We start from the raw sequence: 22,630 nt of genomic DNA on the forward strand, positions 1-22,630 counted from the left end.
TAGAGTCAGTGAAATCTAAGAAGGGAAGAGTTTGAGAGTGGACCAGATGAAAGTGAGTAAACAGTAGAAATTGGAAAAATGTCAGTAAAATTTTTGAGTTCACAATGAAAGCAGAAAATATCACCAATACCGTCATCACTGGACTGGAAAAAGGTTCATTTTCTCGTCTCTAAGTGGAACTGGAATAAGGGATGTCCAACATATCCCACAAAAATGCAGTCACAGCAAGAATTCATTGCAAATAATTTTTTTATTTGGCGAAAGGAGTAGAGCTAAAGGAGAAATTTATAAATGCAAGAACAAATAGAGGGTGGTGGTGGTTAGGGACTGGTTGGATCTTTCCTCAAAAAAGAAGCTGTGAGCCCTCAAACCATCCTGATGGGAGTCTAGGTGTAGGGGATTTGGACATCAATGATAAAAGGAAAAGAAAAGGTTGACAGAAGTGCCTTTGTGGCAGTAGTAGTGTCCCTTCCCCTGGACTGAGAGGCCCAGGTTACTAGAGATGTATAATAACATTTCTGAACAGGTTGCTCAGAAAAAAAATATTTAAATTTGAAAGGAAAAAAATGAAATGTTGACAGGAGCACTGTTGTGGCATGATGGTATTGTCCCTGACTCTGAGCCAAAAGGCCTGGATTTAAGTCCCATCCCTGCTCCAGGGATATGTAATAATATCTCTGAACAGAGTGATCAGAAAATAGGTTAAATTTTTACAAGTTGAAGAATCGAAAGGAGAAGAAAGGAAGGTTGACAGATATAAAAACAAAATGAAAGGGTGATGGGAGCGGCCTTGTAGCACCATGATAGTCTCCCTGCGTCCAAGACAGGAGGCCTGGGTTCAAGTCCCACCTATTCCAGAGAACTGTAACAACATCTTTGATCAGGTTGATTAATATCTGAAAGGTTGATTGGATATTTTAAAAAAAAGTTGACAGGAGTTCATCTTGTGCAGTGGTAGTGTCCCTGTCTCTGAACAAGGAGACCTGGGTTCAAGTTCCACATTTAATTATTTGTGTGATATGGACACCAATGGCTGGCCAGCATTTCATTACCATCCCTAGCTGCCCTTGAGAAGGTGGTGGTGAACTGTCACCTTGAGCTGGTTAACCTACTCCAGAAGCGTGTAAAACATTGCTGAACAGGTTGTTTATAAAAAGGGGCAAAAGGGCACTTGTGGCACAGTGGTGGAGGCCCAGATTCAAGTACCATCTGCTTCAGAGGTGGGTAACAATACTGAACAGGTTGGATTTGAAAAAATCTGAAAGGTTGATGTTAGGGACAGGAAACTAGAATCTGGTGAAGTGATTTAAGATATTGAAAGGGGAAGGTGATGTAGGGTATCCAGGTTTAGGGTGATAATTGGCAAGTAACATTTACATCACAGGTGCGAGGCAATGATCATTTCCAATAACAGAAAATCTCACCATCACTCAAATGACATGCGTCGGCATTACCATCACTAAATCCTCCATCAATAGCATGGGGGGTTAACACTGATTAGAAACTGAACGAGCCATACACATACTGTGGTTTCAACAGCATGTCAGAGGCTAGGAATCCTTCAATAAGTAACTCTCCTCCTTACTCCCCAAAGCTTGTCTGCCAAGGCAGAAGTTAGGAGTGTGATTGAATACTCCCTACTTGCCAGGAGATTGATTTTTTTTTAGATAGTAAAAGGCATCAAAGGATATAGATAGAAAGTGTGAATATGACATTGAGATGGAGCATTTGGCATGATCATACCAAACAGTGGTGCAGGTTTGAAGGGCTGAATAGCTGAGTTCTGCTCCTCATTTTTATCTAACACCTTCCAAACTCGTAACCTCTACAGCCTAGATGAATAAAGCCAAAAGATGCGAAGGAATACCACTGCTAACTGCTTCTCCTTCAAGTCTCAATCCATCTTGATTTCAAACAGGAACCCAAATCCTCAATTGCTAAATATGGTGAGGTGCAAGAATCCCGCATCAAGGTATCTGACAGATAAGAGGACACAGCCATGGAACACTGCTGGAAATCACATACTAGTTGCGCTTGAATAGAATAAAAGGTCCCAGATTGTGTGGATGATGATGTTAACAGAAACCTGACCTCTCCCTAAATTCTTCCACTCCTCCTGACTATACCATCCAAATTTAGCCCATTAGACAAATGCAATAATGTTTCTGCTCATATCACTAAACGATATCTTGGTCTGATCCTTTACTCCTTTTGCACTGCCGCACCTTTCAGCAACTCATTTTGTTCCATTTTTCTCATTTCATTTAAAATCTTGATCCAAACAGCATAAAAAAACTCACTGAACTGACTTGACCACTTGCCTCCCTCTGCACCAAGCGATTTATGATTTGAACCTCCATCTCATTATGTTCTTGCGTTCACTGTTTTCCTACATATATTAATCTATCCCTCGATATGATTGCTGTAGCACATATTGTCACTCCTATGAGCTTGCCATTTCATGTGACCTTGCAATTCTTATAATTTCTGATATGGCCATCTTTGATCAATTCTTTGTATTTTTTCTGTTCACAGTGCCTCTCCCAACTCTTCCTTCAATGTGCGTCACTGGAAAAACAAACTCTTTCCCATTCAACTGTCTAGCCTTTAACCTTCTATTCACTACAGCCTTTTTGGAGGTAAATATCTGTTCAACCATTTCCTCTTCAACCTTTGATGCTATAGTCCTTTTTAAAATGTCATTACTCTTTTACCCTGGTCATTCACCTCGTAAAAGAAAGGCCTCATCTCTGCTCTCACTTCCTACTCGAGCTTGAAGAGGTATGAAAGACAAGAAGCCATTCACTGCCAGATCTTGCTGAACGACATGAAGTACATTCCTGATCTCATTTGCTAACAATTCCAGGATCTTCAAGAACATAACTTTAATCCTGAGGTTTTTCCCCCACAAAATCATAAACCTTCCCTTCCATTTCCTCCATTTTCATGAAATACCAGGAGTTTATGGATTTCTTATCACTAGCTTTAAGAACTGTCCAATCAACAGTGTCTGCCACTTTTTTCCATAATAAACTGGGACAAATTTCCTCAAACGTTTCTCCATGGCCTGAGCAAACATCATTTGTCAGTGTCTGTCCTATTTCCGCATTTCTTTATGTGCTTATCTTGTGATGAAACATATTTCCTACTCAGTTGAACCTATTCCCATTGAACAACAGTCCACCCATCTTTCCTTCTTTTCCGCTTGGGAACCCTGCAGCCCAATGGTATCAACGTGGACTTCATAAGCTTCAAAATCTCCCCTCCCCCTACTGCATCCCAAAACCAGCCCAGCTCGTCCCCGCCTCCCTAACCTGTCCTTCCTCCCACCTATCCCCTCCTCCCACCTCAAGCCCCACCCCTATCTTCTACCTACTAACCTCATCCCGCGCCCTCTTGACCTGTCCGTCCTCCCTGGACTGACCTATCTCCTCCCTACCCACCTACACTCACCTTTACTGGCTCCATCCCCGCCACTTTGACCAGTCTGTCTCCTCTCCACCCATCTTCTCCTCTATCCATCTTCTATCCGCCTCCCCCTCTCTCCCTATTTATTTCAGAACCCCCTTCCCCTCCCCCATTTCTGAAAGAGGGTCTAAGCCCGAAACGTCAGCCTTCCTGCTCCTCTGATGCTGCTTGGCCTGCTGTGTTCATCCAGCTCTATACCTTGTTATCTCTTTCCTTCTTGGCTCCGGTGTTAGCTGATGTCATTAATTGCAGTCACTCTTTAGATACTCTCCTCTTTTTTTTAAAAATTTTAAAAAAAAAAAACACAATCCTTGGTTCTGTACATCTTCAAGTTCTCCTTTCCTTTCCAAAGTCCAAAATATTATCACCTTTGAAATCTGTGCCCATCTTTTCAGAATATTATGTTTAAATCTCTTCAGCCAGGTTTCCAGAGTACCAACCACACCAAAACCGCTTTTATCGAAGTCATAAAAGACATCCTACTACTGTGGCAAAGGTAACCTAACCCTCCACTGGGTCCTTGACCTAACATCAACTTTAAGCATTGTTGACCACACACTTTTCAATACCTCTTCATCATCATCCATTTGGAAGGGACTGTACTCACCTAGCTAAATAACTACCAGAAATGGCTTCTCTTCCTAATTATACCATTAGCTCCATTGTCTTTGGGGGAATTCATCCTCTTCTTCAAAAAAACATCTACAGGCTGTCCTTTGTGACATTTTATTACCTTAAAAGCGCCATATAAATTCAAGACTTTGCTTTCATGGCAATAGTTACCAGATTTACCTGCCTACTCTGAATCTACTCTGTCATTCTTTGCGAATACAGTCAATCACTGAGTTGATATTCAACTGAAAAATTGCACCTTTTTTTTAATTCATTCAAGGGGTTTAGGAGTGATGACTAGGCAAACATTTATTGCTGATCCTTAGTAGAGCTAGAGAAGACAGTGGTGAGCTCTCTCATTGAATTGCTGCATAGCATATGGGGTAAGGACATCTACAATGCTGTAGGAGATGGAGTTCCAGAATTTTGACCCATGACAATAATTGGCAATATAGTTCCAAGTCAGAACGATGTGAGGCTTTGAGAGGAACGTGCAGGTGCAGTGCTTGTCCATTTATGAATGGAAGTTGTAAGAATACATAACCTTGATTTGATCCAGTGATTGTGATTACTTAGCTTTAGTAACTGCTTCAAATATTTAACGTGCATGTGCTGCTGCTTTACCATGTTGGCAACTCACATCTCAGCATGACTGCTGCTGCCCTGCACTCATTGAAATAAGGGTTGATTACCTGTCTTGATGGTAATAGGAACATTATAAATCATAGAATCCCTACAGTGCAGATAAAGGCCTTTTGACCCATTAGGTCAGCAGCAATCCTCTAAAGAGCAGACCCACTTCCCCACCCTATCCCTGTAACCCTGCATTAATCATGGTTTATCTGCCTCCTTGAACCGTATGGGGCAATTTGGTATAGCCGATCCATCTAACCTACACATCTTTGGACCGCAGAAGGAAACTGAAGCACCCAGAGATAACCCATGCAGACATATGGAGAACATGCAAACTCCACACAGTCACTCAAGGCTGGAATTGAACCCACATTCCTGGTGCAAAGGCATCAGTACTAACCACTGTTAATATTCTGAAGAAGGGTCACTGGATGCAAAAAATCTGCTTTCTCTCCACAGATGCTGCCAGATCTGCTGAATTTTTGCAGTCATTTCTGTTTTTGTTTGAGTGTAGAAAATAATATTCTGCTGGTTGATCTGTTCTAAACCTGTGCCATTCAGTACACTGCTAATGTCACCCAACAAAAAGCGGCGGGGGTGGTGATATCTTTCAATGTCAAGGAGGAACGTCATTTCCACAAGGACAATGCAGTGATCATTCATATACAAGAGCTCAATCTGGCATTTACTGATCAAGCTAGGCGAGTCCTGAAGATGAGAGTGTCATTAGCCACCCTTATGAGGGAGACTAAAGATACCTACCCAGATTACATTTGTGCCATTTGTAATCAGCCAAGGAAGAGTGATAAGTGGTAATCAACACGAGGTTTTCTGAAAGTTAACACTGACACTAACATGATTGTTTTTCAGGACCCATGTTTAATCTGATGCCACTGCATGGCATTTATATTTTGGACTTTACATCCTTTTCTTCTGAATTATATACTACTGTGCCCTACTATTGGGACAGGACACGAACATTATGAGTATTAGATATTGACTGCTGTCTTTTGTGTGTTGGCAAATTTTCCCGATTTTGGCATGTCTCCAGATGTTACTGAGAACCACTTTACAGGGTTACTGTATTGTCATATATGATACCTTTCTTGGCTCCTGATCAGATACTTAGGTTGATGCTGAGTTGTCCATCCAGTTTTTTTTCTTAATATACTTCTTTACAGTAGTTTGACATAGCCAAGAAACTTGTTAGGCCCTTTTTTAGAGGGAAGGTTTCCTTCACTAAATGGTCCTTTGTGAACCAGCTGGGTTTTTTCCAGAAATCTGTTTGAATATTAGTGACAATAAAACATAGTTAAATAAATACATTTGGAATAAAAAGTCCAAATCCACAAACTGCCATGGCAAAATTTGAACTCAGAAACCAGATTACTAGGTTCTGAACTATGACCTCAATATTATAATCAATATGATATTAGACACACAGGTGATCAAGTAAAGATTTCGAACAGGCATATAGAAATTTCAATGTTGTTAAGTTATTAGCACTAATATTTGTCAATAAAAGAATTTATTTTAGATGCAAGACCTTTTGGAAAATAATAGTATAAATGTATCTTCATATAAATAAATGCAGAGTTTGTACATTTTTTTTATAAAACAAATCGTTTTACATTTACAGCAAGTAGGAAAACTATAAAGTCGAGCAGTTACAAACTTAAATAGGAGGATATACAAATCATAACCCTCAAAGATCAGGGGTGCTCAAATTCTCAAAATTCAAATCAAGCAGATCTGGAACAACTTAATGTGGTGTAGGTACTAGCCATTTGGACCTCTTACATGTAAATATAATCCAAAAATCTTGTTTAAAAAACAGCTGTACATCTTACTATAAGTGTAGAAGGTAAGTCAATAGTGCTGTCACATATTTACCATCTCGGCTTGTGACATTCCTCATATTATCTGACCAGGATTCCACATTCAGAATTTCCTTCCGGTTCCCCTGAACCACCCTTCCTCCCGCGCACCCCCCCCAAGAAAAAACCCTTCACAAATTTACAATACAGGGTTCAATAAAGGGAAGTGGTATTCAACTAACTTGACATAATCCTAAACACATAGTAAATATGGCCCAAAGATAAATGCATATGAACTTACTAGTGCTTCTCAATCATTCTTTTTGTTTCATGATTTTAACTTTGATCAGAGATAGACTGGGGAGAGATGTTAAGTTTTGAATGCCACTTTGAAGATATCCACATTCAATTCATAAACTCACTTCAGATTGCATTTCCTTTAGTATTCAAGGTTCGCTTTCTTATTTCAGTCAAGGATATGTCCCTTCCAGTGGCTCTAGAAATATCTACATTATATCATGAACAGGAACTCCTGTCTTCTATATTACGTGTAACTGGAATAAAGTGACATATATATGAACCATGCTCAGGGAAATAAATAATCTTGTTCTTTTATCTCATATACTACTTTTAAATGATAAATTAAAAACACTTGCTTTCGCACTAATTTACAAATATTTTAAATAATTTTATGTAAAACAATTTTCAAACTCCAGTACATATTGGACAGTTATTAAAATGAAAGCAGAACTGAAACGTGGTTATATGTATCCATCTTTAAATGATACAAAGTATACTCTGCATATCATAATTAGTTTTGATAAATCAATTGGGAAAGCACCTGTAATAAGTAATATTTTGGGTCAGGATACCCCAATAATTCTATTCTATAAGCTTTAATCCTCCTGACTACAAGAACAATCTCCTGTAAGGCTTGTGAAATAAACTAACACTTTCCTTATAATGGTTGTAACATTGTCCTAAACTTATGCACAAATACATGTTTAATTGTAAGACAGGACAAATATGACATAATCAGAACTTTATTCCTGCCTAGAGGAAATAGAGATACACTTGAGTTTGGTATAGAAAACCAGGGTCTTCGGTATATCTTATTTTTAAAAAGAAATTACTATATTTATATACAAGTGTAAATGAAAATTCATGTTTATTTGTGAATGTTAACCTCTTCAAAACTGTATTTGAATAGAAGGTGGAAGCACCAGTCTGCCTTAGCATTTGGGTATAAACACTAATTTGCCATAGGTACATCTTTTGCAGCAGGCCTCTGCTATACAGTGGCCATTTGTCTAGTAATCCGTTCCAAGTGCTCCAGAAGTGTGATGTATTAATGTTATTTTTGATTTAATTTTGTTGAAAAAAGATCAAATGTTGGTTTCATAGTGGAGAATTCTGTGAACCACTTCAAGTGACAGCTATTTTCACTTAATTTCTTTTTCATCTTCAGTGTTTGAACTTGAAAATTAACTGCAATGTGAAATAACACAAAGCAAAGGCAAAGAATCATCCTATTCTATTCATTCCTTCTGCAGCATTTGAAACAGATTATGTAATGATTTATATAATTGCTGTTTATGGTAGCTTGCCAGGCATAAATTGGATTTGTGTTCCCTACTAATAACGTTTCTTATTGGCTGTAAAGCATTTTGGAACATCCTGAGATCATGAAAGCTAAGATAAAGCACAAGTTTTTCTTTATTCTATTAAATAAGGTGTAACAATTTCACAAGGAGCTCACAGACTCTAATCAAAAATCATTGTTACTACAACAGTTTTCATTCTTTGGGAAGCATTTAGAAGCTTAGCAGATTTCGATCTATTGCAAAATAAAAGCAGTTATATTACATAATAATAGAGTAGTCATTCAGAATAGAAATGACTGTTCAGCCGGGTGTGACAAGGCCAAAGAGGTTAGATAATTATGGGAGGGATAGTAGGAACTGCAGATGCTGGAGAATTTGAGATAACAAGGTGTACAGCTGGATGAACACAGAAGGGTCTAGGCCCGAAACGTCAGCCTTCCTGCTCCTCTGATGCTGCTTGGCCTGCTGTGTTCATCCAGCTCTACACCTTGTTATCTTAGATAATTATGGCTTTATTTTGTTTGATCATCTCCAATATCCTGATTGATGGAAAGATTGTATGTGGATATCAGTTTCTCAAAGATATTAAAATAAGAAAGGTCCACTGAAGAGACATTCCAATGCAGGGTGCATTTAGTTTAAACAATAAATTCAACTCAGTGATTTTCCTCAATCATTTGAAATTTGTTTAATCGTTGTACAACTATGACTGCATCTGGCCAGCATTAATTACCCAGTCTTGCTGCCCCTGAGATGATGGTAGTGAGCTTCCTTCTTGAACTACTGCACTTCAATTCACAAAATAATAGGTTTCCAATTAATGGAGATAATAGAAACCTGCAGAAAATAGCAATGCCAAAACGTGCAATGGATTCATCAAAATCTTTTGCGATATTAGCTTCTGGAACTAAACAAAAGTATGTAATTTAAAGAAATAAATACCTGAACTATGAGTTGAATTTAAAACTCCCAAATCAGACTGCAAGGTTTAATTTCTGGAGCTCTAACTCATGCAAGATCAGGCAATAAGATGCAAATTCTCCAAATATACCTTTAAAATACTTGTAAATATACTGTTTGACTGATCCACTTATCAAAAGATGAAAATGATTTGACAATAGCTCTCTGAAAATTGCATGAGAAAATGGTGGAAAGGGCTACGTGGATGCACACTACAATTTTCCCATACGAACAATAGTACCCTTGGTTTTCCATTTCTGTGATTATTTAGCCATAATATGTAGAATTAAGAAATTAAACCAATAATGAAAAAAACTTTCTACAAATGAAACCAACGTGATCAGCTCCTAATTGACTGATGTTCAACAACATCAAATTATTTTGGTTCAAAACAATATAATAATCCAAACCAAATATCACCTGCTATGGTAACTGGTACCATTCTGGTAAAATGATTAATTGAAGAGTTATGAACAATTATATTTGTGTCTTAAACAAAGTAATGAAAAATACCAAGGATTATTTTCCTATACCTCATTTTTAACCACAAAGTAGCCCCATTCTGTAAGCACGTAATATGGACTGGTTAATATTAAATGGTGGGTGGGATACAATACTTTAGTATTCCTAAAAAAACATTGATTAACAAAATATAAATGTAGTCCAAAGAGATCAGAAACATTTTTCCAGTTATTTGCTCCCTGATTCTACAGTGTTACATGAAACACCTTGGGCTGAATCTTCGTTTTTTTGTCCATGTCTGAGTTGCATCAAGTTATTGAAGGGTTTTTCACCATGAGACCGAGCGAGAGTTTTATGACCACATCTTAAACTTGCATTAACTACCCACCTTTATGGCATCCATTACATCTGATTCCAGACCCAAGCCACCACATGCTGTGACCAAAAAAACCTGCCAGTCAGCAGATATTCCAGAATTCGCTAACAAATCTTGTGCCTGGAAAACTGCCTGTACTGTCAGTTCAGAGCTACCCAACAGAGTTCCTGATTTGTCCTGGACAAGGCAAATGGGTGGGAAAATTGGAATCCTATCTTATGGGCAAGGATCTGGAAGTCCTGCTGAGTAGGGTGGTGCATACACATTTTCCTCTTCCCCAAGGACCAGCATTCATGGCCATAACACCAGACCATGCCAGCAAGGTCCAAGGTTGCTGGGTTAAAGCAGTCTCAACCGTCTGGAGGAATTCACAGTAATGTAGAAAGGAGGTCAATGACCTTCTCCACCGCACCAGTGTAATTGCCACCATTTTCTCTTTGAAACCTCACACACATTATTTCGATGACTGCAATCATCTCCTACCAAGGCTCATCTCCACCACTCTCACTAATGGCTGCAAAATCTTCCCTCACTTGCTGACACCCACCCAAACCCTGACAACACTAACCCAGCATGCCTTCAATGCTGCTAATCGCTCGCTTGGGATATCTTCCTACCTGTACCAAAAGTAGCAGCTGTGTCACCCATTTTTATCCCCTTTAATACCAACCTCTCTCTCATTCCAGGAGGAACTCAGCCCATAACAAGTTAGAGTCAAGACAGGTGGTGAGCTACCTAACATTTGGCTCTTCATCTCTCTTCAAAGGATCCTGGCTCTGACAGCCAGAGTGGCTGGCTGACTATTTCTAAGTCCCTGGACTGGTATTGGAGGTGATTCATGACTTACTGTGCTCAGACTGAAGACTGTCCCTGGACTGAGGCCTGCTGACAACAATGACAAATTTTGCATTAAACAGCACAGCAAGATGGCGTGATTATGAGCTTGGTATCTCTGCCTGAGGGGGCAAAGCATAAAAAGGCAAAGCAAGGCAAGGATGCTGTGAACATTCAGGTATGCTCAGATGAGTGAGCACTATATTAGCAAGTGGACAGTCTGGACACACATCCTGTACAGTGTTCTTGTTACAGCATTACACTGATAATTACTGCTGCGCTAACTGGTAGAAACGTACTGTAAGTGGACCACAGATGTTCCACATGAGTTCTCAGAAACTGATACATCAGACACCAATGTCTGAGGACATGTTGCCTATGCTTGGTCCATGGATCATGCCCTGAGATGCTGGTGTCCTGTGTCCAACATGGCAGTCCTTTGGAGCAAGTGGCGAGCTGAATTTGCCAGGTATCCACTTTCATTTCCATGTTGAAATTTCTGGATATCTAGCTTGTTTGGCACATTTGGTAAGCTAGGAAGCCAAATATTAATGAAACTAGCTGTACCATTAACAATACACTTAACAAGCAACAATTCCCCTTCATTGGGAACTCATTGCTTCCTCGCAAGAAACTAGCCACACTCCTTGTCAAAACAGAAATGGAGTGAGATTGGCTTTGCTGGACTTTGCATCTGATTCTGCCACAAATCTTGCTACAGCCCACATCACTTCGACCCTAAAGATTCCAGTCCTCAACATAAGAATTAATTTGCACTAAGCTTACCTTGACAATGGTAGTACAGCTGCTTCACGTGTTATGAAAATAGTTTAACATGTTTGATAGAACGTATTTGTAATTTTCATGAACTTCAACAGAACATTAACGATGGTGGAAAGTTAGCATCTCCCAGCAGCATCTATTAATCTTTAAATTTTTTGCTGTACAATTTTGTGCCTGTTTGATACAACATAATGGTCACACATAGCCACTTGTAAAGCAATTCCAAATGTCAATTTGCTGTAATTGGACCATATTTAAAAATGCATCTTCCTTTAGATATGCAAATATGCTTAGGAATGGGTATAGGCTACTGGTGGCCCATATTTGGTCCAGTGCCACTTCTATCATTCTTATTATATACATGGTTTCTCAAGAAATGTTAAGTTAGCGCTTTACATGCGAGAACTAGATATGTGCATACTGATTAGAAGAAAGGTGTCAAATCACATTTCCTAGTCTCATGTTTTAAATCTTCTTAGTCGACGTGGCAGAACTGATGAATTACATCATCAGTAGCATCAGCATATATTCTTAGAGTGATGTCTCATTTGTTTGAGGTCTAGAGTTTTCCTCCTCCAGCAACGCAATTCTCTGTTTTAGCATTCTTACTTGCGTCTCATGCCTCTCCACCATTGCCATCATTTGTGCTTCCAGTTTTTTCAATTTGTTTTGATGTTTCTTCTTCGCTTTCTCATAGGCTGCCACTAAATTACTAGAATTAAAAAGAGACAAAATAATCATATTTACAATTTGCAAATTAAGATATGATTAAATATGATCATCGTCTTGCTTTGTAAGGATCAGATTTATGCTGCAAGTATATTTTCCTCGAGAACTTTTTTTCACATTTCTAGGCTGATTACATTACTCACTACAATATGGAAGGATGCAAAAGTGAAAAAAATAAATCTTGTGTGTTTATACAAAGGAAAGACAAGATTTTTAACTTATTCAAACAATATACAATTTAGCCTTTTTTAAAATGTTATACTAAGAAAGACTTGTACTTCAAAATGTTAAGTCAATAAAGCTTTACCCAACTAAAACTACAACTGAAGCTCACCAGTGAAACCATTCTTACTCGTTTATTTGGCCCTCCTTCCATAACACTGTCAAATCCTGAGCTGAGATAATGCCAAGTTAATTTGAAACAACCCATTATAAAAGGGAGCCAAAGTCTGTTAAATAGACTTCTCAAAATTGATTATTCACTCTATTTTCTTAACTGCTGCCAAAAATCCTAGTCTATAACTGCATTTTATAATAATATCCTTCTATAAGTAAGTTTATGAGCAATATCTCAGTGAATCTGCTTTCTACTTTTGCAAAGTTTCAGGCAATATCCTCTCCCTTTTTAGAAAGGAATCAGCATTTGTAATCACAGCAATTTAGTCATCATTGTAATTATTTTCAGCTTCTACGTAACCTGAATTTAATTTTTGCTTATGTTGTTACATTGAGAAGTATTTGATTGGTTTCCGTCTTGCCTTTCCAAATAGTAGCCCAAGCATTCAAAGCTCTACCCTTTGGTTCTGAAACTTCTGAACTTGATTCACAAAAAAAAAACAGCCACAGAATCAACTCTTGCACCAAGCATATGAAAATATATCTTTGGTTTAGGACAAACATCATGGGGTCAACATTTATAAGAGATGACTTTTACGTGAATTTATCTAAAATCTTCTCTTAAAATTGTAGCACTGTTTGTATCATGAAAAAGCATTGTCTTTGTACAGTTTTTGCATATATGAAGCAGACTTTATAGAAATAATAGAAAGCTAGGAATATAGTATCACTTTTTTCACCAAACTGGAGGAGCTGCATCTCATACTCTGCCTCTAGAGCCTACAGCCCGATGGCCTAAACGTGGATTTTACCAGTTTCAAAATCTCCCCACCCCCGGCCTCATCCCATGACCAACCCTCTCTTCTCATTCCTGCCTCCTTGACCCGATCACCATCCCACTTACCTTCACCAGCCCCACCCCTCCTCTCTCTCTTTATTTATGAACTCCCTTCCCCCTCCCCATTTCTGAAGAAGGGTCCCAACCCGAAACGTCAGCTTCCCTGTTCCTCTGATGCTGCCTGGCTTCCTATGTTCCTCCAGTTCCAGCCTGTGTTATCTCTAAATAATTTCACCAACCATTTATACAAAGAAAGAAAAAAATCAGAGCTTTTAATTTAAACTCATTCTACAGTCATGTTGTGCAATTGGTCCACAACGATAAGCACTGGAGGAGTAGAATCTGTCTTGATGGAGTTTGATTAAACTTGAAATAACAATGCAGTAGAATAAAGATACTGATGACTACTATGTATTTTGAATTCTTAGGATTTATTTTCAATGTTTTAAGACTTTTTCCTGTCCTGTCTTGGCATCAACTGGGTAGAAAATAAACTCTGAATTAAATCAGGTCAAACTACAGAAGCTAATTTCCTGGTGCACAGGACCATCTTCTTTCCATCAGACCATGACAAGACATGTGAGTACTCAATGACTAACAGGACATTAGGAAGGTCAGAGGAACTGAGCAATCTTAGAGTGCTTGTCCACAGATTCCTGAAGGTGGCAGGACATGTTAATAGATTGGTTAAGGCAGCATGCTGGATGCTTTCTTTATCAGTCATGGCATAGATTATAAGGGTAGGGAAGTCAGGTTGGAGTTGTACAAAACTTTGGCTAGGCCACAGGTGGAGTACTCTGTGTAGTTCTGGTATTGGCTCAATAGGAAGGACGTGATTGCACTGGAAGGGGTACAAAGGAGATTCACCAGTATGGTAAATAAAAACCGAAAGAACTGCAGATGCTGTAAATCAAGAACAAAAACAGAAGTTGCTGGAAAAGCTCAGCAGGTCTGGCAGCATCTGTGAAGAAAAGATCAGAATGGTTCTGAATAAGAGTCACCAGACCCGAAACGTTAACTCTGATCTTTTCTTCACGAATGCTGCCAGACCTCCTGAGCTTTTCCAGCAAAATCTGTTTTTGTTCACCAGGATGATGTCTGGGATGAAACATTTCAGCAAGAGGAGAGGCTGGATATGCTCGGGTTGTTTCCTTTGGTGCAGAGAAATTGGAGGGGTTAGAGGTCATCGAGTCATAGAGATGTGCAGCATGGAAACAGACCCTTCGGTCCAACTCATTCATGCCAACCAGATATCCTAAATTAATCTAGTCCCATTTACCGGGAATTGGCCCATATTCCCTCTAGATCCTTCCTATTCATATAGACATCCAGATGCCTTTTAAATGTTATTATTGTAGCAGCCTCCACCACTTCATCTGGCAACGCATTCCATACACGCACCATCTTCTGCATGGAGAAGTTGCCCCTTCGATCCCTTTTAAATCTTTACTCTCTCACTTTAAACCTATGCCCTCTTATTTAGACTTGCCCACCCCAAGGAAAAGACCTTGGCTACTTACCCTATCCACATCCCTCATGATTTTATAAACCTCTATAAGGTCACCCCTCAGCCTCCAATTCTCCAGGGAAAATAGCCCCAGCCTATTCAGCCTCTCCCTATAGCTCAAACCCTCTAACCCTGGCAACATCTTTATAAATCTTTTCTGAACGCTTTCAAGTTTCAAAACATCCTTCCTGTAGCAGGGAGACCAGGACTGCATACAGTATTCCAAAACTGGCCTGACCAATGTCATGTACAGTCGCAACATTATTTGAACAGTAAAAAAAATTGCAGAATGCTAATGTGCAGAGGGACTTGGGTATCCTTGTGCATGAACCACAGAAGGTTTGTTTGCAGGTGCAACAGACAATTGAGAGGCAAATGGAATTTAGTCCTTCATTGCTGGAGGGATTGACTTTAAAAGCTGGGAGGTAATGTTACAGCTGTATAGGGTGCTATTGAGGCCACACCTGGACTACTGCGTGCAGTTTCAGTCTTCTTACTTGAGAAAGGATGCACTAGCACTGGAGGGAGTGCAGAGGAGATTCACTAAGTTGATTCTGGAGTTCAGAGGATTGGCTTATAAGGAGAGATCGAGTAGACTGGGATTATATTTATTGGAATTCAGAAGAATGAGGGGCATCTTATATAAACATATAAACTTCTGATGGTAATGGATGAGATAGAAGCAGGGAGGATGTTTCCATTGGCGGGTGAAGCTAGAACAAGAGGGCATACCCTCAAAATTAGAGGAAGCAAATTTAGGACTGAATTGAGGAGGAACTTCTGCACCCAAATGGTTGTGAATTTGTGGAATTCCCTGCCCAGTGAAGTACTTGAGGCTTCCTCACTGAATGTTTTTAAAGGCAAGATAGATAATTTTTTTTTGAACAGTAAGAGAATTAAGGGTTATGGTGAAAGGGTGGGAAAGTGGAGCGGAGGCCAGAAAAAGGTCAGCCATGATCTTATTGAATGGCAGAGCAGACTCGAAGGGCCAGATGGCCCACACCTGCTCCTGGTTCTTATTAACATAACCTACCAATTCCTATACTCAATGCATTGATCACTATTAGTAAGCATACCAAAAGCCTTCTTAACTATCCTATCTCCCTATGACTCTACTTTCAAGAACTATGAATCTGCACTCCAAGGTTTCTTTGTTCAGCAACACTCCCCAGGCGCATAAGACTATGAGAAGCATGGACAGCATGAATTGAAAGCAGCTATTTCCCTCAATCAAAGGATTAATAACAAGAGGGCATAATTTTAAAGTGAAAGGAGGAGGAAACGATTTTCACCCAGAAGGTCGTAAGGGTCCAGGGTGGGAAACCTCAAACTTTAAAAAGTACTTGGATGAGCAATTGAAGTGTCATAACATTCAAGGCTATGGGCCTACTGTGAGGAAGTGGGACAAGTGTGGGTGGTTTGTATTTTCAGCAATTACAGATTCAATGGGCCAAACAGCCTCTTCTGTACTGTATGATTTTATAATTCTATGCATTAAGTCCCAATGATGGAAAATCAGAGTGCTAAGTCCCAATGTGCTAGACAGTTCACCCCCCCACCCTAAACTGAGGGATAGATATTTTTAAAAAAAAACTCTTCTCCACTTTAATTCCTAGTGCATAGTGTGGAACTAAGTCATGCAGACCGGAAAGTTCAAGGTCCTATTGGTAGTCTGTGCTGAATTAATTGATCACAGCCGTGACAGTAGTTAGGATGCTACAAGTGAACTCAGCACTCTAGGAAGAAAGGGCAGGGAGAAGCAAGTCAGCCAGATTTGTTTCTCTTGACAGAGATCTTAACTACCAGAAAACGTCTAGATGTCACATGTGAATCAGATCATGCTTGGCCAAATACTGTGCAGACATCCATCATCTCAGCTCATACATTGTAAAAATGCCACATAGAAAATGTTCCAGAGAGTTAATCATATCAGAGCAACATACAGTGAGATGAAGAAAAAGAAAAAAAAAGTATTTTTATTTTAGAAAATAACCCTATTGTAGGAAGGATATTATTAAGCTAGAAAGAGTTCAGAAGAGATTTACGAGGATGTTGCCAGGAAAGGAGGGTTTGAGTTATAAAAATAGATTGGGTAGGCTGGGACATTTTCCACTGGAGTGTACGAGGTTGGAAGGTGACCTTATAGAAGTTTAAAAGAGGATGAGGGGTATCGAGAAAGGTGAATGGCAAGTGTCTTTTCCGTGGGGTGGGGGACAGATTTCAGGACTGGGGGACATATTTTTACTGATAAAAGAAAGACATTAAAAAAAGACATTGGGGACATTTTTTTTGTTACAGAGACTGGTTTGTTTATGGAATGAATTTCCAGAGGAAGTGGTGGCTATAGGCCCAGTGACAATGTTTAAAACACATATGGGCAAGTACATGAGTAAGAAAAGTTTGGAGGGATATAGGCCAAGCACAGGCAGGTTAGTTTGGGATTGTGGTTGGCATGGACTGGTTGAACCAAAGAGTCTGTTTCCATGCTGAATGACTCTATGATTCTAAAATAAAAATTACATGCTGTGGAGGACAATCATGGATGACAAAAAGAACAAATGCTGGAATTTGAAATTAAAACACAAAGACTAGTATGCAACAATAGAATTACTCCTCTGGAGGACAGGAGAATTGAATTAGCAGAAAATGGTGTCTGGAAGAGATCCATGCCAGTGTTTGTTCATTTATTTTAAATATGCATTATAATCTAAGAAAATGAAGATACGTCATCAAAAAAATGCAGATGCCACCAAATTTAGCAACATAGCTAATAAAGTAGTGGACTCCAGCAAAAAAAAAAGGACAAACAGATCTGCAGAGCGTGTACAATGAATGGCAAATAAAATTTAAATTAACCAAGTATGAAATAATTAATGTTGATAGAAAGAATAAAAGATTCAAGTTATTTACTAGAAGGTATGAAACCAAATAAGATAAAGCATTGAAACCTGCTAAGCTAGGTACATATATCAAAAAATAAACAGGAGCTGATAAGAAAAGAGTATCGTGATTTATTTCTGGAGGGACAGGATACAAAATGAGATGGAGTTTAACGTGGATAAATGTGAGATTATCCATTTTGGTTGGAAGAACAGAAGAGCAACTTATCTAAATGGGGAGAAACTTCAAAGTGCTTCAACGTAAACGGAAAGAAACTTCAAAGTGCTTAAGTACGGAGGGATCTTTAATTCAAAGGGATCTAGGTGTCCTCATACATGAATCACAGAAAGCTGTATGCATGTATAGCAGGTAATAAAGAAGGCAAGTGGAATTTTGGCATTTATTACCAGAAGTATAACGTTTAAAAGTAGGGAAGTGTTACTGCAGCTATACAAAACATTAGTGTGTGTTACATTCAGTTTTGGTCCGCTTACTTGAAGAGGAATATGGTTGCGTTGGAGGCAGTTCAGAGGAGGTTCACTAGATTGATTCCAGGGATTGGGGGTATGATGGTTGAAGAGAGATTCAGCATTGCTGCCTCAGTATCAGGGATCCGGGTTCAATTCCAGCCTCTGGTAACTGTCTGCGTGGGTTTCCATCGGGTGCTCCGGTTTCCTCCCACAGTCCAAAGATGTGCAGGTTAGGTTGATTGTCCATGCTAAATTGCTCATAGTATCCAGGGATGTGTAGGTTAGGTGGATTAGCCACGGGAAATGCAGAATTACAGGGATAGGGTAGGAGAGTGATTCTGCGTGGGATGCTCTTCGGAGAGTTGGTACAGACTTGTTGGGTTGAATGGCCTGTTTCCTGCTGTACGGATTCTATGATTCATAAATCCAAGAGAAAAAATTCCTCTCCATCTGTCTTATATAGGTGGCCCCTTATAATAAGATTATGTTCTGTAGTCCCAGACTCTCTACAAGGTGAAATGACCTTTCAACAACTACCCTGAAAAACGCAAGAACCCTACATGTTTCAATAACATCACCTATCAGTCTTCTAAACTCCGATGAGTACAGGTCCATTTTAATCAAGCCCTCCTCGTAAGTAAATCTGTCCATCCTTGGGATCAACTTAGTGAACCTTCCCTGGACTGCTTCTAATGCCAATAGATTTTTCCTGGGATCAGGGACCAAATTGTCCACAGGATCGTAGATGAGGTCTAACCAGTGCCTTGTACACTTTCATCAAAACGACCCTATTTTTGTACTTCATTTCCATTGAAATAAAATCCAATATACGATCTCTTTTCTCGATTATTTAAACTTTAATGCCAGTTGTGATTCATGCACAAATGTATCCAAATCCCTCTATGCTGCAGCTTTCTGCAGTCTTTATTCAGCTCTTCTATTCTTCTTAACAAAGCGTATAATCTCATTTACCCACATTTTATTCCATCTGTCAAGTTTTTGCCCACTCACGTAACCAGTCTACATCCCTCTGTAGACTTGATGTGATCCTCACCACTTGCTTTCCTACCTATTTTTGTGTCATCCCCAACCTTGACAATAATGTGTGTGGTTTGTGTGTGTGTATATGGAACCTCAGGCCCTCTCAATGACCCCTGTGGCACTCTACGAGTTGTGGTTTGTCATCCTGAAAATGCTCCCCTTATCCCGACTCTGTCTTCTATTACTTAGTCAATCCTCTATCCATGCTAATTTACTACCTCTAACACCATGGGCTGTGTTTGTTTTTTTTCTTCATTCACAGGATGAGGGCTTCACTGACAAGGCAGCATTTATTGCCCATCCCTAATTGCCCAGAGGGAGGTTAAGAGTCAACCACATTGCTGTGGGTCTGGAGTCACATGTAGGCCAGACCAGGTAAGGATGGCAGTTTCCATCCCTGAAGGACATTAGTGAACCAGATGGGTTTTTCCAACAATCGACCATGGGTTCACAGTCATCACTACATTCTTAATTCCAGATATTTTATTGAATTCAAATTCCACCATCTGCTGTGGCAGGATTCGAACCCAGGTCCCGAGAATGTTATCCAGGTCTCTGGATTTACAGACAATGATAACACCACTTGGCCATTGCCTCCCTTGTGATCCCTTATCAAACGTCTTTTGGAAATCCAAATATATTACAGGTACTGGCTCCCCTTCATCTATCCGACTTGTTGCCGCCTCAAAAAAATTCCAATAAATTTGTCAAACATGATTTCTACTTATGAAACCAAGCTAACTCTGCTTCCTTATGTTATTTGTGTCTAAGTGTAACTTATTTGAATATATTGCCAATGATTAAGCTAAGTAGCCTACAGATACCACTTTTTGGCTCCTCTCGTTTTGAATGAAGTTGTTATGTTGGCAGTTTTCCAATCCTCTGGGACTTGTCCAGGACATAATGATTCCTGGGAGATTACTACCAGTGCATTCACCATTTCTGTAATAAATTCCTTTAATATCCGTGGATGCAATTCATCAGGTCCAGAAGACTTATCGGCCTTTAGCTCCATTAGTTTTCCCAGAATTTGTTTTCCCATCATAATTATCTTATTTATTTCCTCCCCCACTTTTGCCCCTTGATTATTTAGTGTTTTAAGAATGCCAACGGCATCAGTTTTCACAGTAAAACTGAGTAATTTTTAAAACTCCTCCGCTATTTCCTATTTCTACGTTATTACTTCCCCAGCACATTTTCCAAGGGGCCTATGTTCATTTTGGCTCTCTCTTCCTACCACCAATCCTATTTCCAATTAGCAAATGGTGCAGAAATATAAATAACATGTGATCTTCCACCAGGAAAAGTATTATATTAAAATTATTCTTCTTTTACCAACTTACATACCTGTTTGCTCGTTTGAGGTCATTAACAAATTCGGCAGACTGCTGATGTCGCACTTCACTGCTTTTTGTCATTCGTTCTAAAGCAGTTACCAATTCTTGAACACGGGATTTCATTTTTTTCTCTCTGTGCACCAAAATACAGGAATAAACAGAACATCATGCAAATTTTCATATGAAACAGACCATTCAAGCCATCATAGAAGAACAGATATTAGCTCCCCGATTAGAAGCTTCTACATTGTCTGTTTTCCTCGCTAATTTTTTTCTCAATGTTTATATAAATGTTCTCTTGAACAGTAATCAGTGGACATGGCTTCAACAACTACGTATTAAAAGGTTTCATGTGCTTATAATATACAAGACGGACATTTGGCCCATCAGACTGCAATGGCTCTTCATTACCCTCTTACCTGACCACACTCAAATACCCCCTCCCCGAACAGTCCAAACTTCCCTCATGCCAGCGCAACCAGATCAGACTACATTTCCACCTGACCATATGCATCTATCCGAACCACCAACACACGCCTCTCCATGCAATGATCAGACACAACTTACTCATTACGCTGACCAGAGCTGACTTTCCCACCCACCACAAACAGACCCAACTTCCCACCCACTAACCAGACTTGACTGATCACTGGATTACCAAAACTGAACAGACCTGATTATTACTGTCACTAGCACACTGCCCACCCCTTTTAAATTTTTCCCCTCTCATCTTAAATCTATGCCCTCTAGTGTTGGACTCTCCTATCCTGGGGAAAAGACCTTAGCAATTCATCCTATCCATGCCCCACATGATTTTACAAACCTCCATAAGGTCACCCCTCAGCCTCCAACGCTCCAGGGAAAATAGCTCCAGCCTGTTCAGCCTCTCCCTATAGATCAAATTCTCCAACTCCGACAACATCCTTGGAAATCTTTTCTGAATCCTTTCAAGTTTCACAACATCTTTGCTATAGCAGGGAGACCAGAACTAAATGTAGTATTCCCAAAAGTGGCCTAACCAATGTCCTGTACAGCCACAACATGACCTCCCAACTCCTATACATGATGCATTGACCAATAAAAGCAAGCATACCAAAATGCCTTCTTCACTACCCAGTCTACCTGTGACTCCACTTTCAAGGAACTTTGAATTAGCACCACAAAATTGCATTAATGGAGTCACAGACTCAGCGCACGGAACCAGACCCTTCGGCCCAACTATTCCATGCTGATCAAGTATCTCTAACTGAACTAGTCCCACCTGCCTGCATTTGGCCCATATCCCTCTAAACCCTTCCCATTCATGTACCTGTGCAAATGTCTTAAATTTTCTAACGGTACCCACATCCACCACTTCCTCTGGCAGTTCATTCCAAATATAAATCACAATCTGTATGAAAAAGTTGCCACTCAACTCCCTTTTAAATTATGCTCTCTAGTTTTGAACCCTCCCACTCTAGGGAAAAGATCTTTCCTATTCACCTTATCTATGTCCCTCATGATTTTATGTACCTCTAAGGTCACCTCTCAACCTCCTATGTTCCAGTGACAGAAGTCGCAGCCTACCCAGCCTCTCCTGACTCAAACCCTCCATCCCAACAACATCTTCTCTGAATCCTCTCCAATTTAATAATGCCTCCTTTGGCAGGGTGACCAGAACTGTACTCCTATACTCAAAGGTCTGAGCAATGAAGGCCAAGGTGCTAAATGCTCTCTTAGTCACCCTGTCTACCTGTGACACAAGTTTCAAAGAGCTAGGTACTTGAACCCCAGTTAAATGACACAGCAGGTAAGAAGGACCGAGTAGCTGAATCCTACTCCTGTTTTCTGTGTTTCTATTTCAAGAATGTTTGGAGGCACTGGGTACTGCAAATGTTCTGGGCCCTGACAATATTCCAGCAATAGGACCGAAGACCTGTGCTCCAGAAGTTGCTGCTCTCCAA

General features: G+C 39.7%; 1 protein-coding gene across 2 annotated transcripts in view; it reads right to left on the minus strand.

Annotated features, from left to right (window-relative positions):
• Positions 1-6,309: 6,309 nt before the first annotated feature.
• The window catches only part of mcc (MCC regulator of WNT signaling pathway), a 153,169-nt gene continuing 136,848 nt past the window's right edge, over positions 6,310-22,630 (minus strand). For both annotated transcript variants that reach the window (XM_048619123.1, XM_020529509.2), the window contains 2 exons: positions 20,698-20,820; positions 6,310-12,261 (listed from right to left, as the gene is read on the minus strand). In XM_048619123.1, the coding sequence (XP_048475080.1) occupies positions 12,081-12,261; positions 20,698-20,820 (304 nt within the window). In that variant the 3' untranslated portion in view covers positions 6,310-12,080. The remainder of the gene's footprint in view (positions 12,262-20,697; positions 20,821-22,630) is intronic.

The sequence above is a fragment of the Rhincodon typus genome, chromosome 3 (genome assembly GCF_021869965.1).
Source record: "Rhincodon typus isolate 14 chromosome 3, sRhiTyp1.1, whole genome shotgun sequence".
Taxonomy (NCBI): Eukaryota; Metazoa; Chordata; class Chondrichthyes; order Orectolobiformes; family Rhincodontidae; genus Rhincodon; species Rhincodon typus.